A 25559-nucleotide genomic window follows, 5' to 3' on the forward strand; every position below is an offset into this window, starting at 1 on the left:
AACACAAGCCCTAAACCTCTTTCCTTGTTTTTATCGTTGAAGGATTCTGCCTATGACAGAGACCCTGTTTAGAGTGCTGTTTGACATGGCAATAGTGATACTTCTTTCCAGATGGAATATGGAATCTGCGTGTAAGTCTCCCAGTTAAGTCGTTCGCGTCGATTGGTCCCTTGGGTAGGGTGGGCCTTTGGACATGATGGCTGTTTGGTGTCCTGTTATAGGGCTATCAAATGATGTAGTATCCAAAGATGCGAATCATCTGATTAACTTGATATTCTGATGTTCTCTAGGTTCAACATATATTGATTGTATGTTTTGGAGAGTAGGAAAGCTAGGAGAGTTGAGAAGAGAAGTTGTGGACTAAGTTTTACCAGAATATGGAAGGATTATGAACATGGAATTCAAGTAGGCCCTTCATTGAATTGAGCTATTTTACAGTAATTCACGTCATAGTAAAGGATTGTACATATAGTATACATTAACCAGATGAATCGTCCGAAGACGGGAATTATGACTTTGGAGCAAGTGAACCCATCCAGGTTTTATCCTGATTTTCACTAGATTGGGCTCCCTTCGCCACCCTAGTTGGACCAGCGGACTTATTCACCAAGCTCACAGTCATCTGCTGCGCCTCCTGAAGTCGTCGCAGAGACTCGGCACGGCCCAGAATCACCATAGTCTCAGGGATACCCGGTCCCGGTGCTGATGCGGACAGTGCCCATCGTAGATAGTGGTAGAGCTCCTTCTTGAAGGTCTTGTCGGCAGCGACTCGGGCCTTTTCCACTTCCTCGGGTGATCCGTGGATGCCCGCGTCTGATTCTTCAGGGAGGATGGAGGAGGCGCCATCGTAGGAGGTGATATTGAATTTGTGAGATTCAATGGTCCAGTGGGCTTCCGGGACAAGGCTCAGGGCTGCAGCTGCTGTGTGGAGGGCTGCCATGGGAACGGTTTGGGATGGTGACTTGCTGGCAGAGGCAGCTGGGGCATACGGTGGTCTATTAAGGGTAGTGGTGAAGAAGGTGGAGTTGCGCTGGATGAACTCCGATGCATTCGTATAGGATTTGGCGTCTGCGCGGAGGAGAAGAGGGAGATACTCCGCTAGGGAGCGAGATTGAAGGATCGGTGCGCTATAGTTTATAGGTCAGACTCGGGTATAATGGAGTTGAATCGAAGGGGCCGTACAGCTGTTGCGAAGGGCATGTCTCCTCCACAGCCCTAGAGACTCTGGAAACCATCTCTTCAAACTCGGGACCACCATTCGTGGCAAAGCGCTGTGCGTGTGCTTTCTGCAGGAACCAAAGCTTCTCAAAGGCGACAACAGTGTTACCTTTAGTGATTTTGAGGTTAAACTAAAAATGTGTTAATTCCTGTTGCGTAGCGCATTCAGAACTTAAAGAAAATGCCGGACATACTATTTGCTCCAGTTCTTCAAGGCTGAAGATGTCTGACTTTTGAGTGTGAGACCAGCCCAACAGAGCGGCAAAGTTTACCAGTGTAGCGGCGAACACTCCTTGCGTATCCTTGAAGAAGGTAAGATCAATGTCGGCATTTCGCTTGCTAAGCTTCTGCCCAGACTTGTCCACAAGAAGAGGTACATGGCCGAAACGGGGCGGCGTCCATTTGAAAGCATTGTATAGAGCAACATGCAGAGGGGTAGAGGGCATCCATTCCTGTAATCCGAGTAGGTTAGAAAGCCACTTCCGACATAGTCTCCTAGAAACTCACAGTGCCTCGAATAACATGGGTAATCTTCATGAGGTGATCATCAACCACATTGGCGAGATGATAAGTCGGATGTCCGTCCGATTTGATCAAGATGGGGTCGTCGTACACCCGATCAATCAAGTCCAGCTTGTTCGGCGAGCGATTCTGGCCAGTCTTCCCATAAACAATGTCCTCGAACATGGGATATCCCTCCACCTTCAGTCGAACCACATGCGCCTCTCCCTTCGCTGCCCTGTCTTCGGATTCCTCGGCTGATACCTCCGCACATTTTCTATCGTAACCCGGGGGTAGTCCGGCTTGACTGCGATGTCTTGCGAACGCATCGAGTCGGTCCGCAGAGCAAAAGCATCGGTATGCGTGTCCATTGTTGATTAGATCACGGGCGTGTGTGCGATAGATGGCTGTTCTTTCAGACTATAGATAAACAACTTAGTATAGCGTTCTTTGGGGTTGGATTGATCAGCGCATTGGAGAGCCTCACCTGTCTATACGGACCGTAGGAACCGCCAACATTAGGACCTACAAACTGCACGTCAACCTCCGAGCAACTCTGTGTTTCCCAACGAAAGCCAACCTTCGTCCCACTGAAGTCCAGCCCATTGAAGATCCTCATAAAGCCTCTGTTCAGCATCGGGAATAGTGCGTTTCTATATCCATCCGTCTATCAGCCTTCGCGATTGACCGATAAAGTGTTCTGACGCCGCACCTGATCGGTATCCTCAATTCGTAGCAGAAACTGTCCTCCTGTCCGCTTAGCCAAAAGATAGTTAAACAATGCTGTCCGCAGGGAGCCTAGATGAAGATATCCGGTTGGCGACGGTGCGAATCGGGTTCTCGCGGGGAAATCAGGCAAATTCGTCTTTTTGTTGCCGGCGCGCATAGTTTTGCTTGACGCAGCCGAGGAGTAACGGGCTCTGCTGCACTGTGTGCAGATCCATGGACGACGGGCAAGAAGCCGGGGATGGGGACGCCTCATGGTCACGAAAGAGGGCCCAATTATGCAGAATTATCCAGGGCAAGAGCGATGGTGAATGGTTGGATGGGGAGGTGTACCTGTGAACCATCGGAGGTTTGCGGCGAGACTCCGACTGGGGAAAAAAAGTAAAGTTTAGAAAAGGCGGACTGAATTTTATTAATTTTATCAGTTAAATTTATCCCATTTGCCGCTTACAATCAACAAACACTTTCGGGCTTACCTTTGCCATCCTTTATTTTTCTTTAGAAGTCTCTTGAGATAGTGTTTTCTCAGAGACATATTTCATTTGTCTTTCATCTTCTTTTTGTGTTCAGTCCAGTCTCATTTTCATTCGAGAGTCGGGGAACCTTTCCGCAGCCGCTCAAAGTATGTGATCGTCCCCTCTCAGCCTTTCATTGCTGGCTTTGCTGACTTACCTTAAACGCAGTGTCTCAAGCTGAAGCTGACCTCTATGGTATATATCCTGATTCTACATCCTTGTGTTGCACAAAGTCATCATGAAAATAACTAACACTATTCCCTTGATTAGAGGTCCTCGGAATCGCCAGTAGCGCAAGCAAAGATGAGATCCGCAAGGCTTATCGCAAGGTACTGCACCTTAGTCCTGATCGCTCTTGACAACTACTGACACATCAAACTAATGATAGTCTGCGCTCGCAAATCACCCCGACAAAGTCCCCGAGGCCGAACGTGAAGAAGCCGAGATCAGATTCAAGGCCGTCCAGGAAGCTTACGATATCCTCTACGATGAAGACAAGCGGCATCTATATGACACACATGGAATGAGCGCCTTCAACGGGTCTGGCGAGCCCGGTATGGGCGCAGGTCCCGATCTAGATGATATCCTGGCGCAGATGTTCGGCGGCATGGGTGGCATGGGTGGTATGCCCGGAGGACCGCGCGCGAATAAACCACGGAGGAGCCCGAACGAGGAGCAAAAGTATGAGGTTAAGTTGGAAGATTTGTACAAGGGCAAGACTGTCAAGTTTGCGAGTACGAAGAATGTGATTTGCAGTTTGTGTCAGGGCAAGGGAGGCAAGGAGAAGGCGCAGGCTAAGAAGTGTGCTACTTGCGGTGGACAAGGTACGGAAAATGAGGCTTCGTGCAGACGGAGATTGGATTGGCTGACGAATGACGTCTACAGGTGTCAAGCAGGTCTTGAATCAGATGGGACAGTTCATTACCACGTCCACCGTGCCTTGCTCAACCTGCAATGGAGAGGGTGAATTCTTTAGCCCCAAGGACAAGTGCAAGAAGTGTAAAGGAAAGAAAACTACGGAGGAGAGGAAGATCCTGGAGATCTACATTCCTCGGGGGGCAAGGTGAGCTATGCAATCCATCAAAAGGACCTGTCAGGCGCTAACCTATTGTGCAGGGAAGGGGATAAGATCATTCTTGAGGGAGAAGCCGATCAAGTACCAGGACAAGAACCTGGTGATATCGTATTCCACATCGTGGAAGAAGATCATGCCGTTTTCAGAAGGGCTGGGTCGGATTTGACCGCTACCATTGATGTTACAGTGGCCGAAGCCTTGACCGGCTTTTCTCGAGTTGTGGTCAAGCACCTCGACGGCCGAGGCATTGAACTGCAACACCCCAAGAAGCCGGGCGATGTTCTGTCCCCAGGGCAGGTCCTTAAGGTTCCTGGAGAAGGTATGCCCATGAAGCGCGGCGACGAACGCGGTGATTTGTACCTGGTCGTCAACATCAAGTTCCCCGACCAGAGCTGGAAACCTAACCCTGAGGTCCTGGAGAAACTCAAGGAGTTGCTTCCCAAGCCCGACGCCCCAATTCAGGCCGACACTGTAGACGAAGTCGACTATGATCCTAAGGGTGATCTTGATGAATTCGGTGCTAAGGACGCTCATGGCGGCTCTGCATGGGAGGATGATGACGATGAGGGTGAACCGGCTCAGTGCGCGGCCCAGTAGCCGCCAAATTTCCTTTTCTTCTTGCAATTATACCTTTACCGTTTTGTGCATTCGTCAATGAATAGATCTGTTGGATGCATTTGGGCCAACTCCTCTCTGGCATCATGGGCGTTCACGGGAAAACACTTGTTATGAACAAAGTGGGAAAACATCCGTATTGACTTATGACCGTTGTTGTTACCATATTTTCAGGGCGTGAATAATGCATGGTAGTACTAGAATACATAGACCAACTCAGCTTCACGGAATGCCGTCATCCGATGTTTCGAAAGGGTCCTTAAGCTCCACTTTCTGGAGAAGATCAGTCGCCCCCGTGGGGGGAAAGTGTGGGATGGACCACATGACCAAAGACTTTCTTTGTGGTTTGTAACTAGTCTTCTTTCCTTTTCCTTGTCTATAATTCGTTACTATAACATGCGCGGTGTGAGTAAGTATATATTCAAGAACATTACACATATGTCTGGCATTTTTTGTTCAGGCTCCTCAGGAGCTCGATTGAGCCCGACATTGTCGCAATAGTCTCGAATTATAGGAGAAATGACGTAGACGAAGCTCTTGAAGAGCCCCAACAGACATCACCTGACATGTGTCCTGGCTTCAAAGACTCTGGTAAGCTACCAGAAACAGGAACCAGGAGATCCTATTTAGAGGTAGAAGTGGAGAAGTGTTATATCGACATGAAACGACCAAAGAATGTCCGTGGATGTTGCCCAGGTGCTGCGTTAATCATTATTCCACTACTCAGCGACTGGTAGCTGCTTAGCATATATAAGTAAGTCGCTAGGAAACCTATGCCGTAATAGTGAGAGCTCACATGAATATTCTAGGCGATTTTCATAAAGCGCAGAAGAAGATATGCCAGGATTTTTGCGTCTTTGGAGTGATTACCGATGGGTGGTATTTTGGATCATATTCATTGACAACTTACCGAAGGTAATAGACGTCAATTCGTGCAACCGTTAAACTGAGACCTACGTATACCTTCGACTATGGCTGCGCAAGTCGATCCAGTCGGTTTCCATAAATAGCAATAAGTCCAACACCACGGAGAAGGGGATAGTCGATGATAGGCGTCGAAATGCTATGGAGAAAATGGTTTCCTGAAACTTGATTCTGCTGTTGATTCTCAATAAGATCAAGAAGCATTTCGCTGTTACGCAATTCGATACTGATTGTATATGTAATACCTTCGGTCCACCGTAGTTACTCGTCGAATAACAGCAACTGGAGTTGCAAGTTGAACATAATATCATGCTAATCCGCGGCCGGGATACATGACTCCGTAAGTAATTTATAGGTGTGATATCTGGATGGGATCAATAGACACAGCAGATGGGATGTACCCCCATGCATCGATGCTTTATGATACTAGCGTGGGGTAGAAGAGCGATTGATGGGTCTCCATCATTTGCCCCCACAATCGACCAACACGTACCGATAATTCATCCAGCTTTCTGACCCGAAGAATGGAGATATGATGGGGGGTTCCTGCGCGGTCCTTATTTAAATGGTCCTGCATTCCCGCCGCCCGATCTCCCGTCATCTCTTGCAACCCTGGTTTCGGCATTAATACGGCCGTGGTTGTCGGAGATTGTCCGGATTGTTCGGCAATTGATTGTGTCCCGCATTTGATGTGATACCGGACAAGGTTATTTAATCTCACAACAGTTCGTCTTTCTCCAGGTTATTTTTACCATCCGTAAGAGCGAAGATAATTGGACAAAGGTAACCGCATGAGAAGACATATAGCCGTATTGAGATTCCGGTAAAGAGAATCGCAGAACGAAAGTGGCTAATGGCCTTCTAGCCCGCGATCTAGTACCGACTGCTTATAAATAAGATACGATCGAGTGTCACGAAACCATCCCAGATTTCCTCCCGACCATGTCGTGTCAGTCACGCACCTCGTGTGAAGGCTGCTCCTGCAGTGACGGGGGCAGCCGGCCACCAGTGAACATCGAGGACTGTGAGAGCGAACTGCTTGCCCTTCGGAGGCGTACAGTGGAGCTCGAGAAAACTCTAGCATCAATGCAAGATGGCCGGCCACATGCTAATGCATCAAGGGCCCGGAAGTTACGGTCGGCCAACTGGTTCAACTGCGAGAGCGATCCGGGCATGATGGCCCTCTACATTGAGCGGTACCTCAACTATGGTATCACCCGGGAAGAACTGATGTCTGGTAAACCAATAATCGGAATAGCACAGTCCGGGTCCGACTTGTCTCCATGCAACCGCCATCACCTCGAGTTGGCGAAACGGGTTCGAGAAGGTATCAGGTCCGCCGGAGGGATCGCCTTTGAATTCCCCACGCATCCTATTCAGGAGACTAGCAGGAGACCCACTGCTTGTATTGACCGAAATCTATCGTATCTGGGCCTGGTAGAAATTCTCTTCGGATATCCCTTGGACGGTGTAGTCCTCCTGACGGGCTGCGACAAGACTACTCCCGCCGCTCTGATGGCCGCGGCTACAGTGGTGCGTGACTCCCGCATCCCCGCTCGTTAGCTCATATAATTGACGTTTGTTCAAAGAATATCCCAGCAATATGCTTGAATGTCGGCCCAATGCTTAACGGTTACGTGAAGAAGGACCTGGCGGGGTCCGGAATGGTATTGTGGACGGGTAGAGAGATGTATGCGGCAGGTGAGATCAACAAGGAGGAATTCATTGACTATGTGTCCAAAGGGTATGTCCATCGATAACCATGGGAAGCCCGTTCACTGACGATGTAAAAGTACACCATCAGTGGGACATTGTAACACGATGGGAACAGCATCAACTATGAATGCTTTGGCAGAAGCGCTTGGAATGGCCCTACCTGGGTCGGCTGCCATACCGGCTCCGTATCGTGAACGTGGCCAATGTGCTTACGAAACAGGTTTGCGTATTGTCGAAATGGTTCATTCCGATCGGAAGCCCAGCGATATTATGACTCGAGAGGCTTTCGAGAATGTTATTGTAGTTAATACTGCTATCGGCGGCAGTACCAATGCCCCTATTCATATCAACGCCATTGCCAAACATATTGGGGTTGAGGTTTCACTGGATGACTGGGACCGACTTGGATTTCATATTCCACTACTGCTAAACATGCAACCAGCCGGTGAACTGCTGGGAGAGGAATACTATCGGGCGGGCGGGCTACCCGCGATTATGGCGGAGCTGCTAGATGCTAGGAAGCTGAACCCGGATGCTTTAACATGCAATGGTTACACAGTAGCCGAGAATGTCCGGGACAAACATACCTGGGACCGTCGAATGATCAAGCCGTACAATGAGCCACTTCTGGAAGATGCCGGTTTTCTCCATCTTCAAGGCAGTCTGTTCCGGTCTGCTATCATGAAGACATGTGTGATATCGGAGCCTTTCCGACAAAAGTTCTTGGAGAATCCCAAGGACCCGAATGCATTTGAAGGTACGGTTGTAGTATTTGATGGACCGGAGGATTATCATCACCGACTTGAGGACCCTTCCACCCCCATCGACGACAGAAGTATCCTGGTGATGCGCGGTGCTGGCCCATTGGGATATCCAGGTGCCGCCGAGGTCGTCAACATGCACCCACCTGGACGGCTTTTACGACAAGGGGTCAAATCGCTTCCGTGCATTGGAGACGGGCGACAATCGGGAACTTCCGGCTCACCATCAATCCTCAATGCTAGTCCCGAGGCAGCGGCGGGTGGTAATCTAGCCCTTCTTCAAGATGGGGACAGACTCCGTGTTGATCTAAATAAACGGCGCGTTGACATCCTTGTTTCCACGGAGGAACTGGAAAAGCGGAGAAAGACACTAGAAGCCCAAGGAGGTTATGATGTGCCGGAAAGTCAAACTCCATGGCAGGAACTGTTCAGGAGGGAGACGACACAGTTGAGTGATGGTATGGTCCTCCGAGACGCGGTAAAATACCAACGACTTGCCCAGCGATATGAGAACCCCCGGCACAATCATTGAAGGATGAGTCTAGATACCACCGTTGTAAAGAGCTATAATGACTTGAAATACCCATAACAAGGACTTTTGGCAATTTTTTGGCTGTGCCGGAGGTGTGTTCTCCGTGTAGAACAGCATTTTTCGGTCGGTATTTCTCAGGACCGAGCTAACAGTGGCATCGATCACAACTGGCTCACGGAGAAATTCGATCCTACCCGAGATACTGTTACAGTACTGTACAATAGTCTGTAGTGGCTACCTCGATAGACTTAGTATAGTCAGCCCTTTTAGAAACAGAAATATTTGCCTAGTAACGGTGGCACGGACTCAATCTCAGAAGAGAATTGTACCGGAAGGGGAAGGTTGGAGAAGTTGAGGTCGGAGAGACAGTGAGTACTAGTAGAAACTTAGAGAGTTGGTTAGTGTTCCAGTTTAGTAGTCGTACAGGAGGAGGTGCCGGTCATGGGATTAGACCCCCTCCCTTTGACTTCCCCTCTCGACATGCCATCCTCATGATCACTAACATTCGTTACTACCATCCTTTCACTTGTTTGTTTATCGACTGACTGATTTCTGTGAAACCACCTTAACTCTTCCAGCTACGGAAACGCTAGTGGGATCTACTCCGTAATGGCAGCGACATCGTACAGTTTTCGAGTAGGCAGACATGTTTCGCCGGCGGTCTGCATACTAATTAAGTCTCGGAATATCAGTCCCACAAAGATGGGGATAGTCACAGTCATTCCGGTCACAGTTCGCAGCATTGCCAAGGCTCTAGGAGCGGTGACTATCTTGCTTTCTTGCTTTCCCCCAAGTTATGGCCATATCTCGTCACTTCCATCAAATAGCTAATGAAAGGAGTTGACTAGGACCAGAATCCTGGCGAGTGAACCGAGCGCCCTGAGTTTCATTTACCAGCCAATCCCACCAATTCAGTGATAGATAACACGCACATGGCTGGGGGTTTTGACCTGGTCTACATCATCTACGAACCCACCCGATGTCTGCAACAAAGCCGCCCAGGGAGATAAGACAAAGAGAATATCACAGCAGAAATTACCTATAAGGAGACCGAGAAAGAAAGAAAGAAAGCAAGAAAGCAAGAAAAGTTTGATGGCTTACCAATGAGTAAGGCCAAGAACGGGTTTCTGAAGATGGCGGTGGTCTCGAACCATATCCACCCGGAAACCAACCCAGGTGGACGCGACATCACCAGTTTCTCAACTGTCTGGCGCGCCGATCATGTAATTGTTATCAATATTGTCGACTGCCAAGCAATTGAGTCATGAAATGAAGAGACATAGCTGAGGCCAACGGCGGGGCCTATGACAATTGAAGTAATTGATATTCGACCCTCACGACACACACGCACACACACCATTAAAAATTTATAAAAATATCCTCCGAGTGTGGACCGGTGGGTCTCGGGTTACCCGCGCGCAGAGTTTTGGGTTTGCCGTTGCAGCCTTGTAAAGAAGTTACGGAGCACCACCGATTTCCCACGCTACCAGACTTCGGACCCGCGTACTTGCTTAGGGTTCTAGCCTGCAATATCAGAAAAAATTTTCTAGTCACAGCTGATCTCAGACCGCCCCTGGTTGTCAGGCCCACATCCCACCATCATTTTTAAAGCTGTACCTTGTGATCTTCCCGGTTCCTTGTTGTTTCTCACACAACAAATTCCTTTTAACATGCTGCTGCCTCCTATCGTCCACTTAGATGCAAGCCTGCTACCATGCGCTTCCTCTGAGCAATAAGAAACGATAGCTTCTGCGTGCACTGTGCATCACCGCTGCACCACATCGTCGTGTATCCCGGTCTCTTGCATCATTCTTGACTTATCTGTCTCCTTTTAAAGACACCTGTCTCATCAACCTACAGTCGCAGCTTCCCGAAATCACCCTGTGCAACTAAGCATAGGCCTAGATCATCGCGGGACGCATATATAGTGCACACCGCATCGTTACGTGTCTCGCGGCTCATCTTCCTGTTCTGCGGGAACCATCCAACTGTACCTTTATCAATAATCCCGACGAATTAACGCCACTGCGCTCGAAGGAGCTATACCCGACTTTCAATCGGGCCTGACAATTTCTTCGCTCTAAATTATCCTTTCAACTCGAGTTGTTTTACTTGTGTTTGTCAAGATGGACGTCGACTTATAAACCATCCATCTTGTCGTTCTTTCTCGATCGCAACGCTTTCCATTCTCCCGCAATTAAGCGTTTCAGTTTTGTGCATTTTTCAGCTATCTTGCCTCTTCAGCCCTCACCTATCTAGGTGAAATTACCCGTCATACAACATCCTTAACGAGGATCTTGCATCATCTCGACCCGTCATGGCGCCCAACCTTTTCCTCTGCCTCCGAACTGTCTTCTGCCCCACGTACTGGTTTCAACGTGGAGAGCGCATCCAGGGTTCCATCCATAAAGCAGAACACTGGGAATCTCCTGTCCCAGGCATCTACAAATACATTCCCGGTCGTGGGTGGCACCTTGTCTACAAGGATGGCAATGAGTACGACGAAAAAGTTCCTGTCCCACTTGTTTACTGCCGCATCCTCCACCGATACATGTTCGAGTATGAACTGGAGGACAGATGCCGCTGGCATTCGGTGACCGTTCATGAAGGTGCTAAGCCCGAAAGATTTCTCTTCTTCCGTCTTGATGACGGAGACACCTGGGTTGCCGGGTGGGATGCGAAGGGAAAATTCATCCCAGGGCCCTATCAAAAATGGTACTACGACTCAGAAACGCAAACCATGCGCCGAGTACTGTTCCCGGACAGCACGAATGTTTCCCGCGCCAGCATTGTTCCAAGCAAGCTGGGCTAATTGCGGTTTCGTGAATAGCCCATCTCGAGGGCTAGCGCCCTGACAGTTCTGGGCCTCTTAACATACATGGTTTCTCACCATCCGACCATGACGAACTCTGTTCTGCAGCTGGCTCCTGCAGAACATGGCTTGGCAGGCTAAGAAAGGCAATTGCTATTCTTGAATTGAGAGCGAGCGTACAAGCGTTTCATTATTTTCTACATTTGTTATACCGATGAACTTGCTTGATGGCTCGACTGTTACGATATTTGCTTTACACAGCGATGGTGTTTGGGTTATAGAAAAAGTAGATAGATTTGCTTGTTTCCTTATTATTATGCGACATGTGTGGTTACATGCCATCACGATGGATACTGGCCGTGATGATTCTTTCGGTTAGGACGTGGTTCAAGAACAACAGACTTGGACAGGAGTTTAATAGTGGTTTGATAGACATTGCTACAATATGACATTGGAGGGCAATACCGCTCAATTGATATCCATTCTCTGTGTATGTAGAATTTTAGGCGAAACCAACCCTAAGGATACGTATCATCTGCAGTAAGAAGTGGGTACCCTTTAGTTGCTGCTGCAGTGTTCGATTGGATATGCATGATACCATCCATCACTTGCAGGTAGGGTCTATCTGCAGGCCATGTGATTGGTAAACGCTCGCGGTGTTTTCCATGCAAGGGCTTCCCGGGTAGGTAGGGCATGGCTTATCTCGTCGACAAGATTGGACGCGATATTGATACTCTTGTTCCCGGCATTTGTCCAGGAGGTATGGTATATTCAGGGATATTAATTGTGCAGGCTCGTCTATTTTGGTTTCTCCATCCTATTGGATCACGAATGTATCAATAGTAGAGAAAGAGGCGGTCAAGGTATTTCCACATCAGCCACATAATCTCCCTAAAACAACTGTACGAGATAGCAGCCCGAATCTAAACCCTAAAACGTATCTCACAAGAAAAGAAAAGAAAGAGCCTCTACAATTTCGCCCCTTCCTTCCCACCCCCCTTAACCAACTTCTCCAATCCCTTCCTCACCCTCTCCTCCATCCCCGCCTTAGTCGGCCTCATCGTCTCCCTCGCCACAAAAACATGCGTATACCCCCCAACAACCTTCACCTCCTCCTCCCCCTGCTTAAACACCCCAACTTCATAGGTAACGCTCGACGAACCGAGTTTGGCAACCCGAAGTCCGAGGTCCAGCACATCGGGAAAAGCAACCGAGGCAAAGTAATCGCAGTACGAGTTGACCATGATACCCACCTGAGACGCTGAGTTGGTCTCGGCCTTTGCTGACGAATCCGAGCCCTTATTGTTGATGGAGAAGGGGTCCATGCCACATTCGGCGATAAGCCAGCTGTTAACGATGGAGTCGAAGAGCATTGCATAGACGGTGTTGTTAAGATGCGCGTACATATCGTTATCAAACCTATTCCACTTTCAGTTTAATATTTATTCCGAGGCATTGGGACGTAATTGATAGAAAAAGTTAAGTATTTACCATCTTGTTCGGTATACTTGGTGGAAGACGTAATCGCTGCGGGTGCGCCGTTTCTTGGCTTCGATTTCTTTGGGGGCCATTTTCGGAAACCTTGAGTTGGTCTGGTATAGAGGAATAGTACAGTGGAGGTTATGGAGGGTGAGATTATCAGACTGGACTGGGATATTGATATGCTTGTATGTTCTTATCGGGGTCGGATGGATATGTTCATATTAAATGTTATTTCTGAGGATCGTTTCAGCCGAGGTTGGATTTTGCCGGCGCTTTACCTTATAAGGAATGGATCGGCGGTCTTGTCGATAGTCTATATCGTGCTTAATCCACTGCGATGGAATAGACCCTGGATAACTCGGTGGAGGTCTTGGGGACGGGAAGAGTGCGGATCTGATAAGGGTTATTTCGTTGATAAATCTGAAGGGGGGTCATTAGTGGCTGTTTAGTCTGTATACCCGGACATGGTGTGAGATTTGTATGGGTCAAAATGTGGCATCATGGTTAATGCTTTCGGAGAGCTAAAGCAGGTCGAATGGCTATTTGTATGAATGGTGTTTATCACTCTTGATTAAGGGAAAAGGGTTGTGTGAGATCGGTGTTTGTCGAAGTCGTATGTTACTTTTAGAAATTTAAACGGTTGAGAACTGTCAGTACGGAAGCTCTTCAGTCTGAACGCTGTACCTACAATCGGGCTCGCCTGCATTTAGTGGATTTATCTTAGATTTGCTAGCAGAGGAAGAATTCTTTAAGTGCAATACTTAAGACATATTGAAAGTACTGAGAATCGCACTTGCCCGATCGAGTATCAACCACAATCCGTTCCTAGGAATTCAACAGCTGGAATCATTAGATATCTATTTACTACCGCTTTCCAAGTCATGAAGTACAAGAAAAGAGGCGCAATTCACCAACGCATCTCAGATCATTATTGTCTAAAATACGCTCAACGTAACTCTGTTCTTTACTCCTCAGTGCCAGTTCATCCCATCCTAGCTTGAAAGCTACACCCAGGAGAGAAAGAGTACCAATCCACAAGCATTCTCCAGACACATCAAGGAAGAACTGTATAATACTCTACACGCTACAACGAGAAATAAACAAGAACATCATGCACATCCTCTACCTCACCACCATCGTCATCTTCGTTACTGCTACGTTGGCAGCATCGATCGACCACAAACTTGACATCCACAACCAAACCTCGCAGAATCATAACTCATCCAAGAATATCACTCTCCAGTCGCATAACGCGACAACCAAAACCGATAATAGTGGATGCGTTGAGGTTCAAAATTGCCAAAGTGTGAAAACTGCAGCTCCGTCGAATGCCAGTACAAATGGAACGAAAGATCATTGTCATGCAAATGGTTGGCCTTGTATACATTTTTCGTCTTGTTGTTCGGAGATTTGTCAGTGGACGTGGCCTGCGGGATATCCGATTCCTATTAGGCAGTGTGCCTAGAATATGACTGATTTTGGGTTTGGGGTTGGTTATTCTAGGTTTACCCTAGGAGTATGAGGCAAGATGGAGAAGGTGCTAGGGGTATTCGTACGAGACTGTGTCTGTTGGATATTGGTCAATAGAGAGAGGGAGTAAGTGGCTAAAATTCGATCTCATCGTGGTCCATATGCTATTGTCTTTCCTTAGCTCCTGGTATAGGCTGTAAAAAAAACATAATAACAGCATGTTCCCAGGCAATAGATGTTGGTGCCTCTCCAAGGTAGCCGATAATATGACAACTATAGGTACTATTTACTTTTAATGAAGTGTTTCAATAAAATTCCCGTGTTACTATTCACGGTTTTCAGAGCAGGACAGTTCTGGTTCTATGAACTAGACAAATATATAACTGGTACTATACAGTGTAATATATACCCTACCTCAGGGAACACGCGAAGAAGGAGCTTAATTGAAGCTCCTCATGAGTTTATCGCTTACTATAGCCTCTAATACATTTTCTCTTTCAGTATATATAAGGGCTAATCCTTGTACATCGGTCTTCTTGGTAAATGGATGTCATGAATCTGGGGCAGCAACGCCAAGAAACATAAACTAACTTTTTTTTTTTTTTTTTTTTTTGAATTTCAGGAACGCCCCTCCGACCCCACGTAAAAGTACTTTTCTTCAGTTTAAACCGCCGCCCATGAACTCGTGATATCCTCACCAACACTTAAACTTGGCTCCCTCCCCTCGCGTCCTCGCCTACCTTGTGCGAAAAGGCAGGCTCCCTGCATCCACCATGGCTCTCACGCCCGTCGACACAACGCTCAAGGTGCCTCCTCCGGACCCTGTCGAAGAACCACCTAAAGTGGCTGTAACACCCTGCGAACCACCCACAGGCCCCTATTACTTCGAGGGAGGATTTCGTCGCGTCAGTCCATACCATTACACATACAACACATTCTGCAAAGAGCGATGGAGGGGTCGGGAACTAGTCGACATCTTTATCTCCGAGTTTCGCGATCGCCCACCAGAGTACTACGTATGTGCCAACACACGGGATCACAATCGCGCTGGATCATTTTGACTGATTATATCTTTAGAGAGAGGCCCTGGAAGCCGGCAGAGTCTGCGTTAACGGTAAACCAGCCGGACCGGATACGAAAGTGAAGAACGGCGATGTCATCTCGCATACCCTGCACCGACACGAACCCCCCGTCACAAGTCAGGAAATCGGCATCATTCACGAAGACGATGGTCTTATTGTCATCGATAAACCGGCTGGTGTACCTGTCCACTCCGCCGGTCGGTACCATTACAACTCCGTAATTGAGATCCTCCGCTCCGAGCGTGGTGGTGGTTGGGTGCCCCGGCCGTGCAATCGACTGGATCGGTTAACCTCCGGCGTGATGTTCATCGCCAAAGAACCCAAGGCTGCGGAGATGGTAGCCAGAAGACTGAAAGAGCGGACCGTGCACAAGGAGTACGTGACTCGAGTGAAGGGCAAGTTCCCGGACGGAGTGGTGGTCTGCGACCAGCCCATTATGCAGGTTAGTCCAAAGCTGGGTCTGAACCGCGTCCGCGCCACCGGTAAGACGGCGAAGACGAAGTTCCGCCGCTTGGCCTACTACCCACCCCATGATCCGGAGCCGGTCGCGGCGAACAAGGACCGGGCTGCGACGCCGCCGCCTGCGTATGCGAACGAGGAGGAGGGGTATAGTATCGTGCATTGTTTGCCGTTGACGGGACGGACGCATCAGATTCGTGTCCATCTTCAGTTCCTGGGCCACCCAATCACCAATGATCCGATTTATTCGAATCGGCGTGTGTTTGGGCCCGGTCTGGGGAAGAGCGAGGATAACGGTGATCGGGATAAAGAGATTATGGAGCGGTTGAACAACATGGGCAAGACTGAGGTTGCGGATACGGTTTCGTACCGGACTCATCTTACTGCTGCGCCGCTTGTGCCGCCGGGCACAGACAGCTCCGTCATTGAGGGCATCATGTCCCGCGAGCACGAGGCTGCCCTTGTAGAGTATCACAAGCGCAAGGGTGAGAGGCTTTCCGGCGAGCAGTGTGACGTCTGTGGCACGGAACTCTATACCGATCCTGGTGTGCATGAGCTGGGTATCTTCCTTCATGCCGTTGCCTACTCTTCGGATGATGGCGACTGGAAATACCGCAGCAAGATGCCTTCTTGGGCTCTACCCCCGTCCGGCATGGAAGGTCCTCGGGCAGTCCCTGACTGGGAGCCGGTGCCGGAGGAAGAAGAGATTGTGATCGGGAATGGAACTGTGCCGGAGGGCATGGAGGATGAGGACAAGCCGAAGAGGCGTCAGGGAGATGTCCTGGTTCGGGGCGTCGGTGTTGTGGATAGCGAGAAGCTGCAGAGCAATAGCGACTTGCTTGAGCTTTCCTTGTCGACTTAGAAGTTCTTCCCATATTTGCATAGACTTGATGTTTACGACTGTGTGATACCTGTGTGCATGAATATCAGGAGTTCTATGTTTTTTGACTGCGGTTTTTGCCGCCGGTATATATGTAGAGTCGTGGGTATTTGGCCTAGCATTGGTCCATGAATATACTGATTCTATAATTCCGAAGTACGTAGGGCATAAAACGGTGGCGCAAATACTTCGCAACTACAACTCAGGAAGTGGCACCAGGTCTCGGACTCTTCTACAGATGCCAGCACGGAGTAGAACCGAGGAGCAAGATTACATTCAGAAACCGGATCCAAGTACGCCCTACGCTCGAACACTACAGCCCGACCAAGAGGGGCAAGACCGAGGAAGGGAATCGCAAGAGAAAAGCCCCCATTTCTATTTTATATCCCAGTGCTGGTACCAGCCACCCAATCATGCACATAAAGAGAAATTCGTTATCGCCACGAAGTGATTCATTTCAATTCACGACCATACAAGAAACCGAAGCGACACCTTGCAGCTTTTGCCAGAGATCCCCATCTCCAATTGAAAATGCTTTGGTATAATGATTTTAATTGTTGATTTAATTAGGCTAAAGCATTTAAGCCTCAGTGGTGACACGGCCCTTGGGGTTGGTAACCTTGACACCGAGAGCCTTGGCCTTGGCGATGATCTCGACGCGCTTGCGGGAGGAGACGGCGTGGCCGATCCTAGAAGTTCATCATGTTAGTTGGATGCGCTTTTCTGCGTTGCATGGTTTTATTTGGAAAGGCGAGCGTACTCAGCAGCGTAGGTGCGGTTGTGCATGAGAAGGAGCTCAACGTCCTTGGGGTTCTGGACGAGGAAAGCCTTGTGGCCGGAGGGCATCATGTGCTTGGTCTTCTTGTTGGAGCCATAGCCGATCTATCGATTCAAGCCTTATCAGTATTCATTGTTCCGTGGTATGAATCGCAAGTTCGATCACCGGTCGCGTTGTGATCTTTCACTTCCAGAACGAGACTGGGACGGAGAAGAAAAACGTACGGAGGGCATGGGAATGTTCGACTTGAAGCGTCTACGGACGCGGGAGTCGATACCCTTAGGCTTGCGCCATGACTCAGGCACACACTTGAAGCGGTCCGACTGGTGGCGCTTGAAGGTCTTGGTGCCTGTATATTGCAATCCTTGTCAGTTTTCCCCGATATTTTCAATAGCCCGTGTGTGTATGTGTGGTAGATTGTGTCCCAGAAGTCCCGATGTATATCTCCCAAGTGCTTCATCAAGTTGCCCAGTCGTTCTCCAATCCCTTGATTTTTCCTTCGAACAGTGATATCATTCTCCGTTTTTTCATCGAAAAATTTCGTGCGAAACCTCCTTCATTCCTCCCTTTCCCTGACACTCTTGCTATACATGGGACCTGGGCTGTGGTGGATGTGCTGGACTGGAAAACAGGAAGGCAGGATTTTGACATACGCTTCTTGACGATGGGGACGTGCTTCTTTGCGAGGACCATCTGGAATCCAATTAGTATCAAGAATAACGACAATATAAAGCCATCATCCCGGCATAGAACATACCTTGTCGGTTTCGTAAGGCCGCTGGCGCTCGTGTTGTCGTGACGGGTCGAATTCGATCTCAAAATTTCGCGCTGAGGTTGGCCGCCCAGTGCAGTCGGGTGCTAACGCCTCGCTAAGCTGAAAATTAGGGTGAAAGCCCTGCCAAGACTTGCCGCTTCGGGTCTGGTGTCGATCGTCGACTGGATTATGTCATCCGTCTTTTACCTTCCCGCTTCTTATCGTCTCCCGTATCAATTGTTATGCTTCGGTTCTGATCTCCAATTCTACTCCAACACCATACTGTACATACTTTATATTATCTGTTCTATTCCTTTGGTCTATAATTCTAGTCCTCTCAAATCTGCAGGTGCAGATTCCGATTTTCCCCAGCCTTCTCGCTACTAGTGAAGATGCCCTCCATCACCTCCAAATCCGCCAATGCTTCCTCCGGTCGCAAGCGGGTCGCAATCCCATCTCCAGTGGTTATGGACTCTGCGAACTCAACAAGCTCCTTATTGACACCGCGGCCTTCAAACGGCACATCATAACCCTCACCATTCACCGTCAACCGATCAAAATCCAACGTCACGACACCGTCCGCGCATGTAAACTCGAAAAGGGAATCATTGATCTCCGAACCATAAGAGACAGACAGCACACCCGTAGCGCCCGACCGGGTCTTAACCAACGCATCAACAGTATCAACAGGGGCCAGATGCTCCTGCCGCAACGACGAATGCGCAGCAACCATCGCCAGACCATCACTCTGTCCCAGAATCAACCGCAGCGCAGCAACAACATGAACACCGCCGTCCAGAACAAACCCACCCTGGTACTCGGGTTTCCGACGCCATTCCGTTTCTATTCGCACACATTAGCTCACACCCACCATTCATATCTCCCCCCATCAATACCCAGTAAAAGAGGAAACACATACTATGATACTTCGACCCGGGCTTAATCATACTCCTCATGACCACCCGGAAATTCTTCACACCACCAAGTCTCCGCACTTCCTCCGCAGCCCGCACAAACTTGCTCATGTAGCGCCAGTTCTCGGCTACAGCCCACACAGTCTTGCTGCTGACGATACGGGAGTTGTGGAGGTTGATCAGGTCCTGCGCTGCAGATAGATCCTTCGCGATTGGCTTCTCGGACAGAACATGTTTCCCCGCTGTCAGGGCCTTGCGGATGAACTCTGGCTGTGCGAGGATGGGGAGACTGGATCGTTGAGTATCGTATTAGCCTTTCTTTCAACCTTGGTAGCATACTGTAGAACCAACGCACGCTATAATAACGGCCGTAATGTCCGACCGACTCAGCAAATCATCGTAAGTCTTCCCCGGCCCTGCGTCTTCCGAGTATAGGTCGATTCCGGAGACCCCGGTTGCGAGGATTTGGGCTGAAGTGAGGGACCGCGAGTAGATGGCTTTTAGGTCGAATGCATCCGATGCTTGCACGCCGGGCTGGTTATATTATCCATGGTTAAGACTGAGTCCGGTTAGGATGTTCGGTACGAGGAACATACCAGGTGTTCTTCGCGGGCGAAGTTCCCTATTTCCTTGTTAGGGTTTCTGTCTATACAAATCTTCAACTGTGGTTAAACGTACCGCTTCCTATGATGGCTACGCCGATGGCCATGGTGGGGTTTTCAATTGGTATTTTGTTTCTATTCAGGTCGGTGATTTGTATATGCGGGTCGGTATATAAAGAAATCAAATATATAAATATGTCTCGGAACAAATTGTTCGATCGATAGTTCGAGAATCTAGGAGTATGAATAGAAGGTCGAACCCTTAAAGGTACATTTATTGATATTAACCGGGTTGGGTGGGTCACAGAAATTAGTCCCAGATTTGGCGGGGTTCACAAAAACGTGCAGTTTTGAAGAATATTATTATTGATTTTATTTTTCGGACAGGATTGAGAAAATCCTTGTGTAGTTGGTTTTCACGGGTGGTCTGGAAATAGTGAGATTGTTATGTATGTGAAATAGTAGAGACATTCTGATCGTGGTATATCTGCACAGAAACACGAATATATATCGTCGCCATGTACATCGATATAGACAATATGGACAGAAACATAGACAAACGCCCCGCGACTGCCCACCCAAAAACCCAAAAGCAAGTGCCCAACGCCATAGATGCTGATCATAACCTTCATGGGCAATGAACCCGAAAAGCATCGAGTCATGTCTCATGTCAAATTCCAAACCACGAGGGGCAGTCGCTGTAAACACCAGGGTATAGATATAACCAACCAAGTACAAGAAAAATAAATACGAAAAAAATGGGGAGAAAAGGAAGGATACGGTAGACCCTTTCCCGGCGCGAATCACTGACCAACGAGTGCCCGGATGCGCTCGACCCTTTCCATCGCCTTCTCGAGGCGCTCAAGACGGGTCCTCTTCTCGACGTCCCGACGTTCTAACACCGCTACTCGCTCCTCAAGCCGCGCACGGGCCTTGCGTTCTTGGGCCACCATTTCGTTGGCCTGGCTGAATAATTGCGCGGTTAGCTCTTCCAGCTCGGAACTGGCCTGCGATAATTGCGATTCTGCTGCTCGGCGCAGGCTCTGTTCGCGATCTAGCGCACTCTGCAGCTCGGCTGTGTGGTCTGGGCTGGGTTGCCGCGACGGAGGTTGGGAGATGGGTTGCGCGGGTGTTTGGGTCGGGGATGTGTTGCTGGGTCCGTGGGAATGGAGAAAGGATGTAAGAGTCGATAGACGTCCTTGCGAATTAGAGGGAGGTGATAGAGGCCGGTTCATTTCGTTGGAGGACGTAGATGATATGGAGGAGCCATTTCGCGAAGTATATGAGGCCTGGGTCCGGAGACGACGGACTTCATGCTCGTACTCGGCGAGTTTCTCGGCTGTCAAGAGAAGTTACAGTCAGTATAGAACATCTGATGTTTGTAAGATCATAGTGACAACCGAAAAAATTTTATGATGTGGTTGTATTTACCTCTTTGTGCAGCCTGGACACTCAAGAAGCTGATCTGCCCCTCCAATTCCTTGATCCTCCTCTGGTCAGCGGCGTGCTCTTGTACTAGAGTTGTCTCCTGGCCACAGGTTGGACAGTTCTTCCCGGGTATTAGACCCGTCGCGTTTATTGTGGGAAGCATGCCAACCAGCGTGGTCGATGTGAGAGCGGCAGTGGTTGTTGTGGTCGACATCTTGCGTCTTTCATGAATTGCTGCTGACAGGCTTGAAGATGACAGCGCAGGTCGGGTAGGGAATTGGGTTGGGGAAATGAGAAGGATCTCCGGTCAGAAGCGTGTCGCAGAAATTGAAGTAAGAGTTTCAGAGAACGGGGCGGTCCAGTTAAATAGAAATAGAAAGGTTAAACGTTAGTGACACACACGCATCGCTTCCAAACAGGGAAGAAGAAGCAGAGGAAGAGTGCCAGCCGTGGGATTTCTAGAAAGAGAAGAAAGGCTTCAGTCGATAAACAGAGATGGAATAAATGCAATGATGGCGGGTAAGTAGTGGAGTTACCCGACGTTAGGCGTCTTGTGTCTGCTGTAATGCTAATGTATTGTTTACTTGTATTCTAATCTATTCTTAGTATTTGGGGGTGGATTTATTGGATTGGGGGGGGAGGAAGGGGAAATCCAACCACCGTCATATCTTACATGGGACCTGGCCTACTATTGAGTTCCTCAGAATCCAGGTCGATAATATCGGTATTTAAAATGATCGTCTCTAGGGCAATCACACCATCTCATCCTCTTCCCCGGATCTAAATCATGGATTGTCGCTGAGCAGATTAGATGCCAGACACACGTGTGTGGATCCTTTTAGTCCCCGCATGTTTGTGACGGATCATTTTCAATTAACGTCTTTACTTCTTTCACTGCTAAAAGGGATTTAGAAGAGCTGGCTTACAATCTGTTTGTTCCAAGGGAAGATCCCTCTCTGGTCTTTGTCTTCAAAGGAGGTAACTGCCTTGAAGCATTTCCTACTTACAAGGAGACTTCCTAACGTCCAACCTTGCGGTCCTTTCCCCCTTGCAACCGTTATTCCCGCCATCTCTCCAACAACCGTCGGTATCTCCTGGGAAACACATACCAGCCATTCGTTATTGTCACTATATATCCACTTGCCCCTTACGTGAAGATCTGACATTCTTCACGTAAACTTTATTTTCTTTCCTGGTTGAAGGAAGCTTTATCGGCTGATGATATCATGCAAGTCTGCTGTTATATACTTTTGTGCCGCGAAACCGCCACCACGAACTGCATTAGTTGGAAACCTATTCAAGGAGTGCCTTTTTAACTTCATTTATACACAAATTTGTTAGTATATGGCCAAAATATCACACTTCTCCAAAAACAGCCAGCACAAGGCTATGTTTGTTTCCTGAAACACCTCAGGACCTTCTTATCTGAGAAGCCGATAACTAGCGCAGTGACGCCACTCATCGTTCCAAAGACGCTGACCATCGTCACCCACCCACCCCGATCACTCAGAAGCCCTGCGATCAATGGCCCCAATACCTGGCCACCCGACCAGGCGACATTGAACAGTCCATACGCTTGCCCCATGCCTCCTTGACTCCCAAAGATCCCCGGCGATTCCTTCTCATATCGCTCAACGACGAGACTAACTTCCGTCATGAGGGACACCATCTGAAGGGTCGATGCAATACCTGCGATGAATAGGAACATATAAAGGAGAATTTGGTCCTGTTTCGTGTCATGTGTGATGAGCCGAAGGAGGAAAAATGTAGGGAAGTCCAGCAGGAATCCAAGGAACGCAATCGTTCGGGATCCATAGCGGTCAACGGCATCACCTGTTGAAATCGGTTAATTCAATGGACACCCGGCTTGCTGGTCACCAAACATACCAACTAGAGGAGAAAAGAAAGATGGCGCGAACAATGGCAGGAAACAGATCCCGACCCAGAAGGAATCCCATTGGAATGTATCCATCACATGAAGCGGAAGCACCTATAACTACTGGTTAACAAGGCATTCAAGATAGTGTGACTAGGGGCCCGCATACGGTGTCGAAAGAAGACCACAAAATGGCATCGACTACAGTCGCTCCACAAAAGAGCAACACGCTGCTAGAGCACATCAAACGCACGATAGGTGGCATAGAAGATGTCCTTCCGCTCGCATCTAGCTCGCCACTGACCTCCGGCCAACAAACGGAATGACGGGGATTGACTGATATCTCAGAGCATTCCTCCCTGGTGCCTTGGTACACGCCATTGCCAGTCTCGCTGGCACTGCTCAGTAAACCCTCAGTTTCGTTAGCGATCTGTGGCTGAGTCCAGGTCAAGGCGGTTTTTTGCTCAATCATGACAAGTCGAAGGAGGATATCCAAGACGACTAGTCCAACAGCGATCGTAAATACGGCGTCGTAACTTATCCGCGACAGCCTATAGGGGTCAGCGAGGTAAGGGCATCTTTATTCAACAAGTGACTTACACGACCCCTCCGATGAAAGGGCCAAAAACAGTACCCACTGTCATAGACATGGAGACATATCCCATAGCTGCTCCAACCTGGTCCTTTCCCACCGTATCTACAACAAGAGCCATGCCAACGGTCCAGACGACAGCCGCAGACAAGCCCTGCAGGACTCGCGCGACGATCAACGAAGAGAGCGTCCGGGCAATCCAGAACATGATAGTCGAACCACCTAACGCGAGTAGACCGAAGATGAAGGGTACCTGGCGGGAGGTACCCTTGTCGGCAAAGTAGCCAAATATAGCTGTATCCATGTGGTCAAACAGGTTTGCTCATGATTCCAGGAATAAGGAGCTTACGAGATCCAACGAAGATAGCACCCCCAAACGCGGCAAGCATGATAGCCATCCATTGCTGTACTGTATGATATCGTCAATGACTCGACAACATATGTCAACCCCAAAGAGGGGGGTAAAAAAACCACATACATTGATCATCAGGCACAATCACACGGGTTTTAAGCACCACAGGCAAGATGGGAACGATCTAGCAAGTCCATATCCATCAGCACCTAACCCGCAAGAAACTTGCAATTGGGTTACAACACACCATGCCATAAATGAAAACATCCTATCATCACCGTTAGTACACACTGCACAGAGAACCAGGTATATGACTCCAAACCGTGAAAACAGCCATTGCAACCACCGAGATCACAAATCTCCTCGACGACCGGAACCCCAGCTTCCACGGCGGGGAAGAAGCCACCGGCACATAATTCTCTTGAATATCATTCCGGTGCATTATTTCGTTCAGCTGGGCTGCGGGGTATCAAGAACACGGGTGAAAAAATTATATACAAGTAGAAGAACGGAGACACCCTCGCTTCATTAAATATAGATCTATAGTTCCTTAATAACGCAAGAAAGATCTGATTGTGGTGGGTGAGTTGGCCAAAGTATAATTTTGTGCTTATCTTACCAGATCTGGTTCGGTCGACAGCAGGTGTGGGATGATGATGGCTCCCCAGCCTCCCCAGGTCCGCATCCCAAGTGGATCGGATTACTTATTCGGGCTATAAGAGTGAGAAGCCTATGCCGTAGACTACTCATTGGCGGACCATGACCACCACGGCATCTCGCTTGTTCTAGTTCTACAGGGATCATGAATCGAGTATGCAACTGAACAAAAAACTGTACTGCTCATTCTATAATCAAGACACGACGAAAAATACAATGAAAACTCAGCGGGATTCCATGGATAAGCTCCGTACATGGCTACCAGTATCAGGGATTAAAAGAGGAGAAAGAGCAAAAGGGAAAGATAGTCTTTTTGTTTTTTTGGTTCTCTTTTATAAGCCTGGCTTGTAAGATAGACTACCGTTCTTTGGCTCCGGGAATTACCTCTTCAGGTCGCTGAGTCGTAATCTTATTCGCATGGCTGGTCTCGTCAACTAGCAAGGGACATGGCTCCGTTAGAAGATCAAGAAGAATCGAACTCCGCACGCCATTCCCCGATCCCGAACAAGACAACGAAAGGGGGGAATCACTGGACACAACAAAGCCGAGAAATGCGGAAGAAAGAGAAACCATCGTTAGGGATAACATAGCGTCTTTCCATCCAGATCGGCCGTAAGCGTCACAAGCGTATACTAAGTCCATTCACATACATGAGAATCACTAGCTCGAGAAGGAAACTAAGGGCAACTAGGAAGAGGGGGTAAAAGGAAACATAGAAAACTTTTCGACATGCCGGACAACGGTAGCAAAGACTAGACGTGAATCGGGGATCTTGACTGACGGAAAAAGTCGTGAATCAATCAGAGAGAAATGGAGAGTAGAGAGAAGCGGGACGATT

The 25559-nt window shown here is 48.7% G+C and overlaps 9 protein-coding genes across 9 annotated transcripts; 3 read left to right on the forward strand and 6 right to left on the reverse strand.

The window, feature by feature from the left end:
* Window positions 1–508: 508 nt before the first annotated feature.
* Window positions 509–2605, reverse strand: AO090102000234 (glutamate--tRNA ligase MSE1; the record flags this gene model as incomplete). Its single annotated transcript, XM_023236920.1, has 7 exons — window positions 509–1127; window positions 1183–1349; window positions 1413–1670; window positions 1726–2126; window positions 2155–2244; window positions 2300–2372; window positions 2432–2605. The coding sequence occupies 7 exons, from the start codon at window positions 2603–2605 to the stop codon at window positions 509–511; spliced, it is 1782 nt and encodes a 593-aa protein (XP_023091729.1).
* Window positions 2606–2661: 56 nt separating this feature from the next.
* On the forward strand, window positions 2662–4632 carry AO090102000233 (putative DnaJ domain protein (Mas5); the record flags this gene model as incomplete). The annotated part of the gene is made up of 5 exons (XM_023236921.1): window positions 2662–2752; window positions 3231–3289; window positions 3349–3784; window positions 3846–4023; window positions 4077–4632. The coding sequence occupies 5 exons, from the start codon at window positions 2662–2664 to the stop codon at window positions 4630–4632; spliced, it is 1320 nt and encodes a 439-aa protein (XP_023091728.1).
* A 2118-nt stretch (window positions 4633–6750) lies between these two features.
* AO090102000231 (IlvD/Edd family dehydratase) lies at window positions 6751–8583 on the forward strand (the record flags this gene model as incomplete). Its single annotated transcript, XM_001822401.3, has 3 exons — window positions 6751–7107; window positions 7164–7318; window positions 7368–8583. 3 exons carry the CDS (start codon window positions 6751–6753, stop codon window positions 8581–8583), a joined length of 1728 nt encoding a protein of 575 aa, XP_001822453.3.
* A 3780-nt stretch (window positions 8584–12363) lies between these two features.
* AO090102000229 (acyl-CoA thioesterase) lies at window positions 12364–12966 on the reverse strand (the record flags this gene model as incomplete). The annotated part of the gene is made up of 2 exons (XM_001822400.1): window positions 12364–12814; window positions 12887–12966. The coding sequence occupies 2 exons, from the start codon at window positions 12964–12966 to the stop codon at window positions 12364–12366; spliced, it is 531 nt and encodes a 176-aa protein (XP_001822452.1).
* Window positions 12967–15120: 2154 nt separating this feature from the next.
* AO090102000227 (pseudouridine synthase) lies at window positions 15121–16750 on the forward strand (the record flags this gene model as incomplete). Its single annotated transcript, XM_001822399.3, has 2 exons — window positions 15121–15363; window positions 15425–16750. The coding sequence occupies 2 exons, from the start codon at window positions 15121–15123 to the stop codon at window positions 16748–16750; spliced, it is 1569 nt and encodes a 522-aa protein (XP_001822451.1).
* Window positions 16751–17348: 598 nt separating this feature from the next.
* AO090102000226 (60S ribosomal protein eL32) lies at window positions 17349–18239 on the reverse strand (the record flags this gene model as incomplete). The annotated part of the gene is made up of 4 exons (XM_023236922.1): window positions 17349–17457; window positions 17529–17650; window positions 17771–17895; window positions 18200–18239. 4 exons carry the CDS (start codon window positions 18237–18239, stop codon window positions 17349–17351), a joined length of 396 nt encoding a protein of 131 aa, XP_023091727.1.
* A 398-nt stretch (window positions 18240–18637) lies between these two features.
* On the reverse strand, window positions 18638–19923 carry AO090102000225 (Gfo/Idh/MocA family protein; the record flags this gene model as incomplete). Its single annotated transcript, XM_001822397.3, has 5 exons — window positions 18638–19143; window positions 19220–19503; window positions 19570–19748; window positions 19811–19836; window positions 19893–19923. The coding sequence occupies 5 exons, from the start codon at window positions 19921–19923 to the stop codon at window positions 18638–18640; spliced, it is 1026 nt and encodes a 341-aa protein (XP_001822449.3).
* Window positions 19924–20619: 696 nt separating this feature from the next.
* AO090102000224 (uncharacterized protein) lies at window positions 20620–21458 on the reverse strand (the record flags this gene model as incomplete). The annotated part of the gene is made up of 2 exons (XM_001822396.1): window positions 20620–21155; window positions 21248–21458. 2 exons carry the CDS (start codon window positions 21456–21458, stop codon window positions 20620–20622), a joined length of 747 nt encoding a protein of 248 aa, XP_001822448.1.
* Window positions 21459–22631: 1173 nt separating this feature from the next.
* AO090102000223 (MFS transporter) lies at window positions 22632–24506 on the reverse strand (the record flags this gene model as incomplete). Its single annotated transcript, XM_023236923.1, has 8 exons — window positions 22632–23077; window positions 23132–23234; window positions 23290–23671; window positions 23721–24006; window positions 24062–24121; window positions 24191–24248; window positions 24312–24332; window positions 24387–24506. The coding sequence occupies 8 exons, from the start codon at window positions 24504–24506 to the stop codon at window positions 22632–22634; spliced, it is 1476 nt and encodes a 491-aa protein (XP_023091726.1).
* Between the last annotated feature and the right edge of the window lie 1053 nt (window positions 24507–25559).

This window comes from Aspergillus oryzae, chromosome 4 (assembly GCF_000184455.2).
Source record: "Aspergillus oryzae RIB40 DNA, chromosome 4".
Taxonomy (NCBI): Eukaryota; Fungi; Ascomycota; class Eurotiomycetes; order Eurotiales; family Aspergillaceae; genus Aspergillus; species Aspergillus oryzae.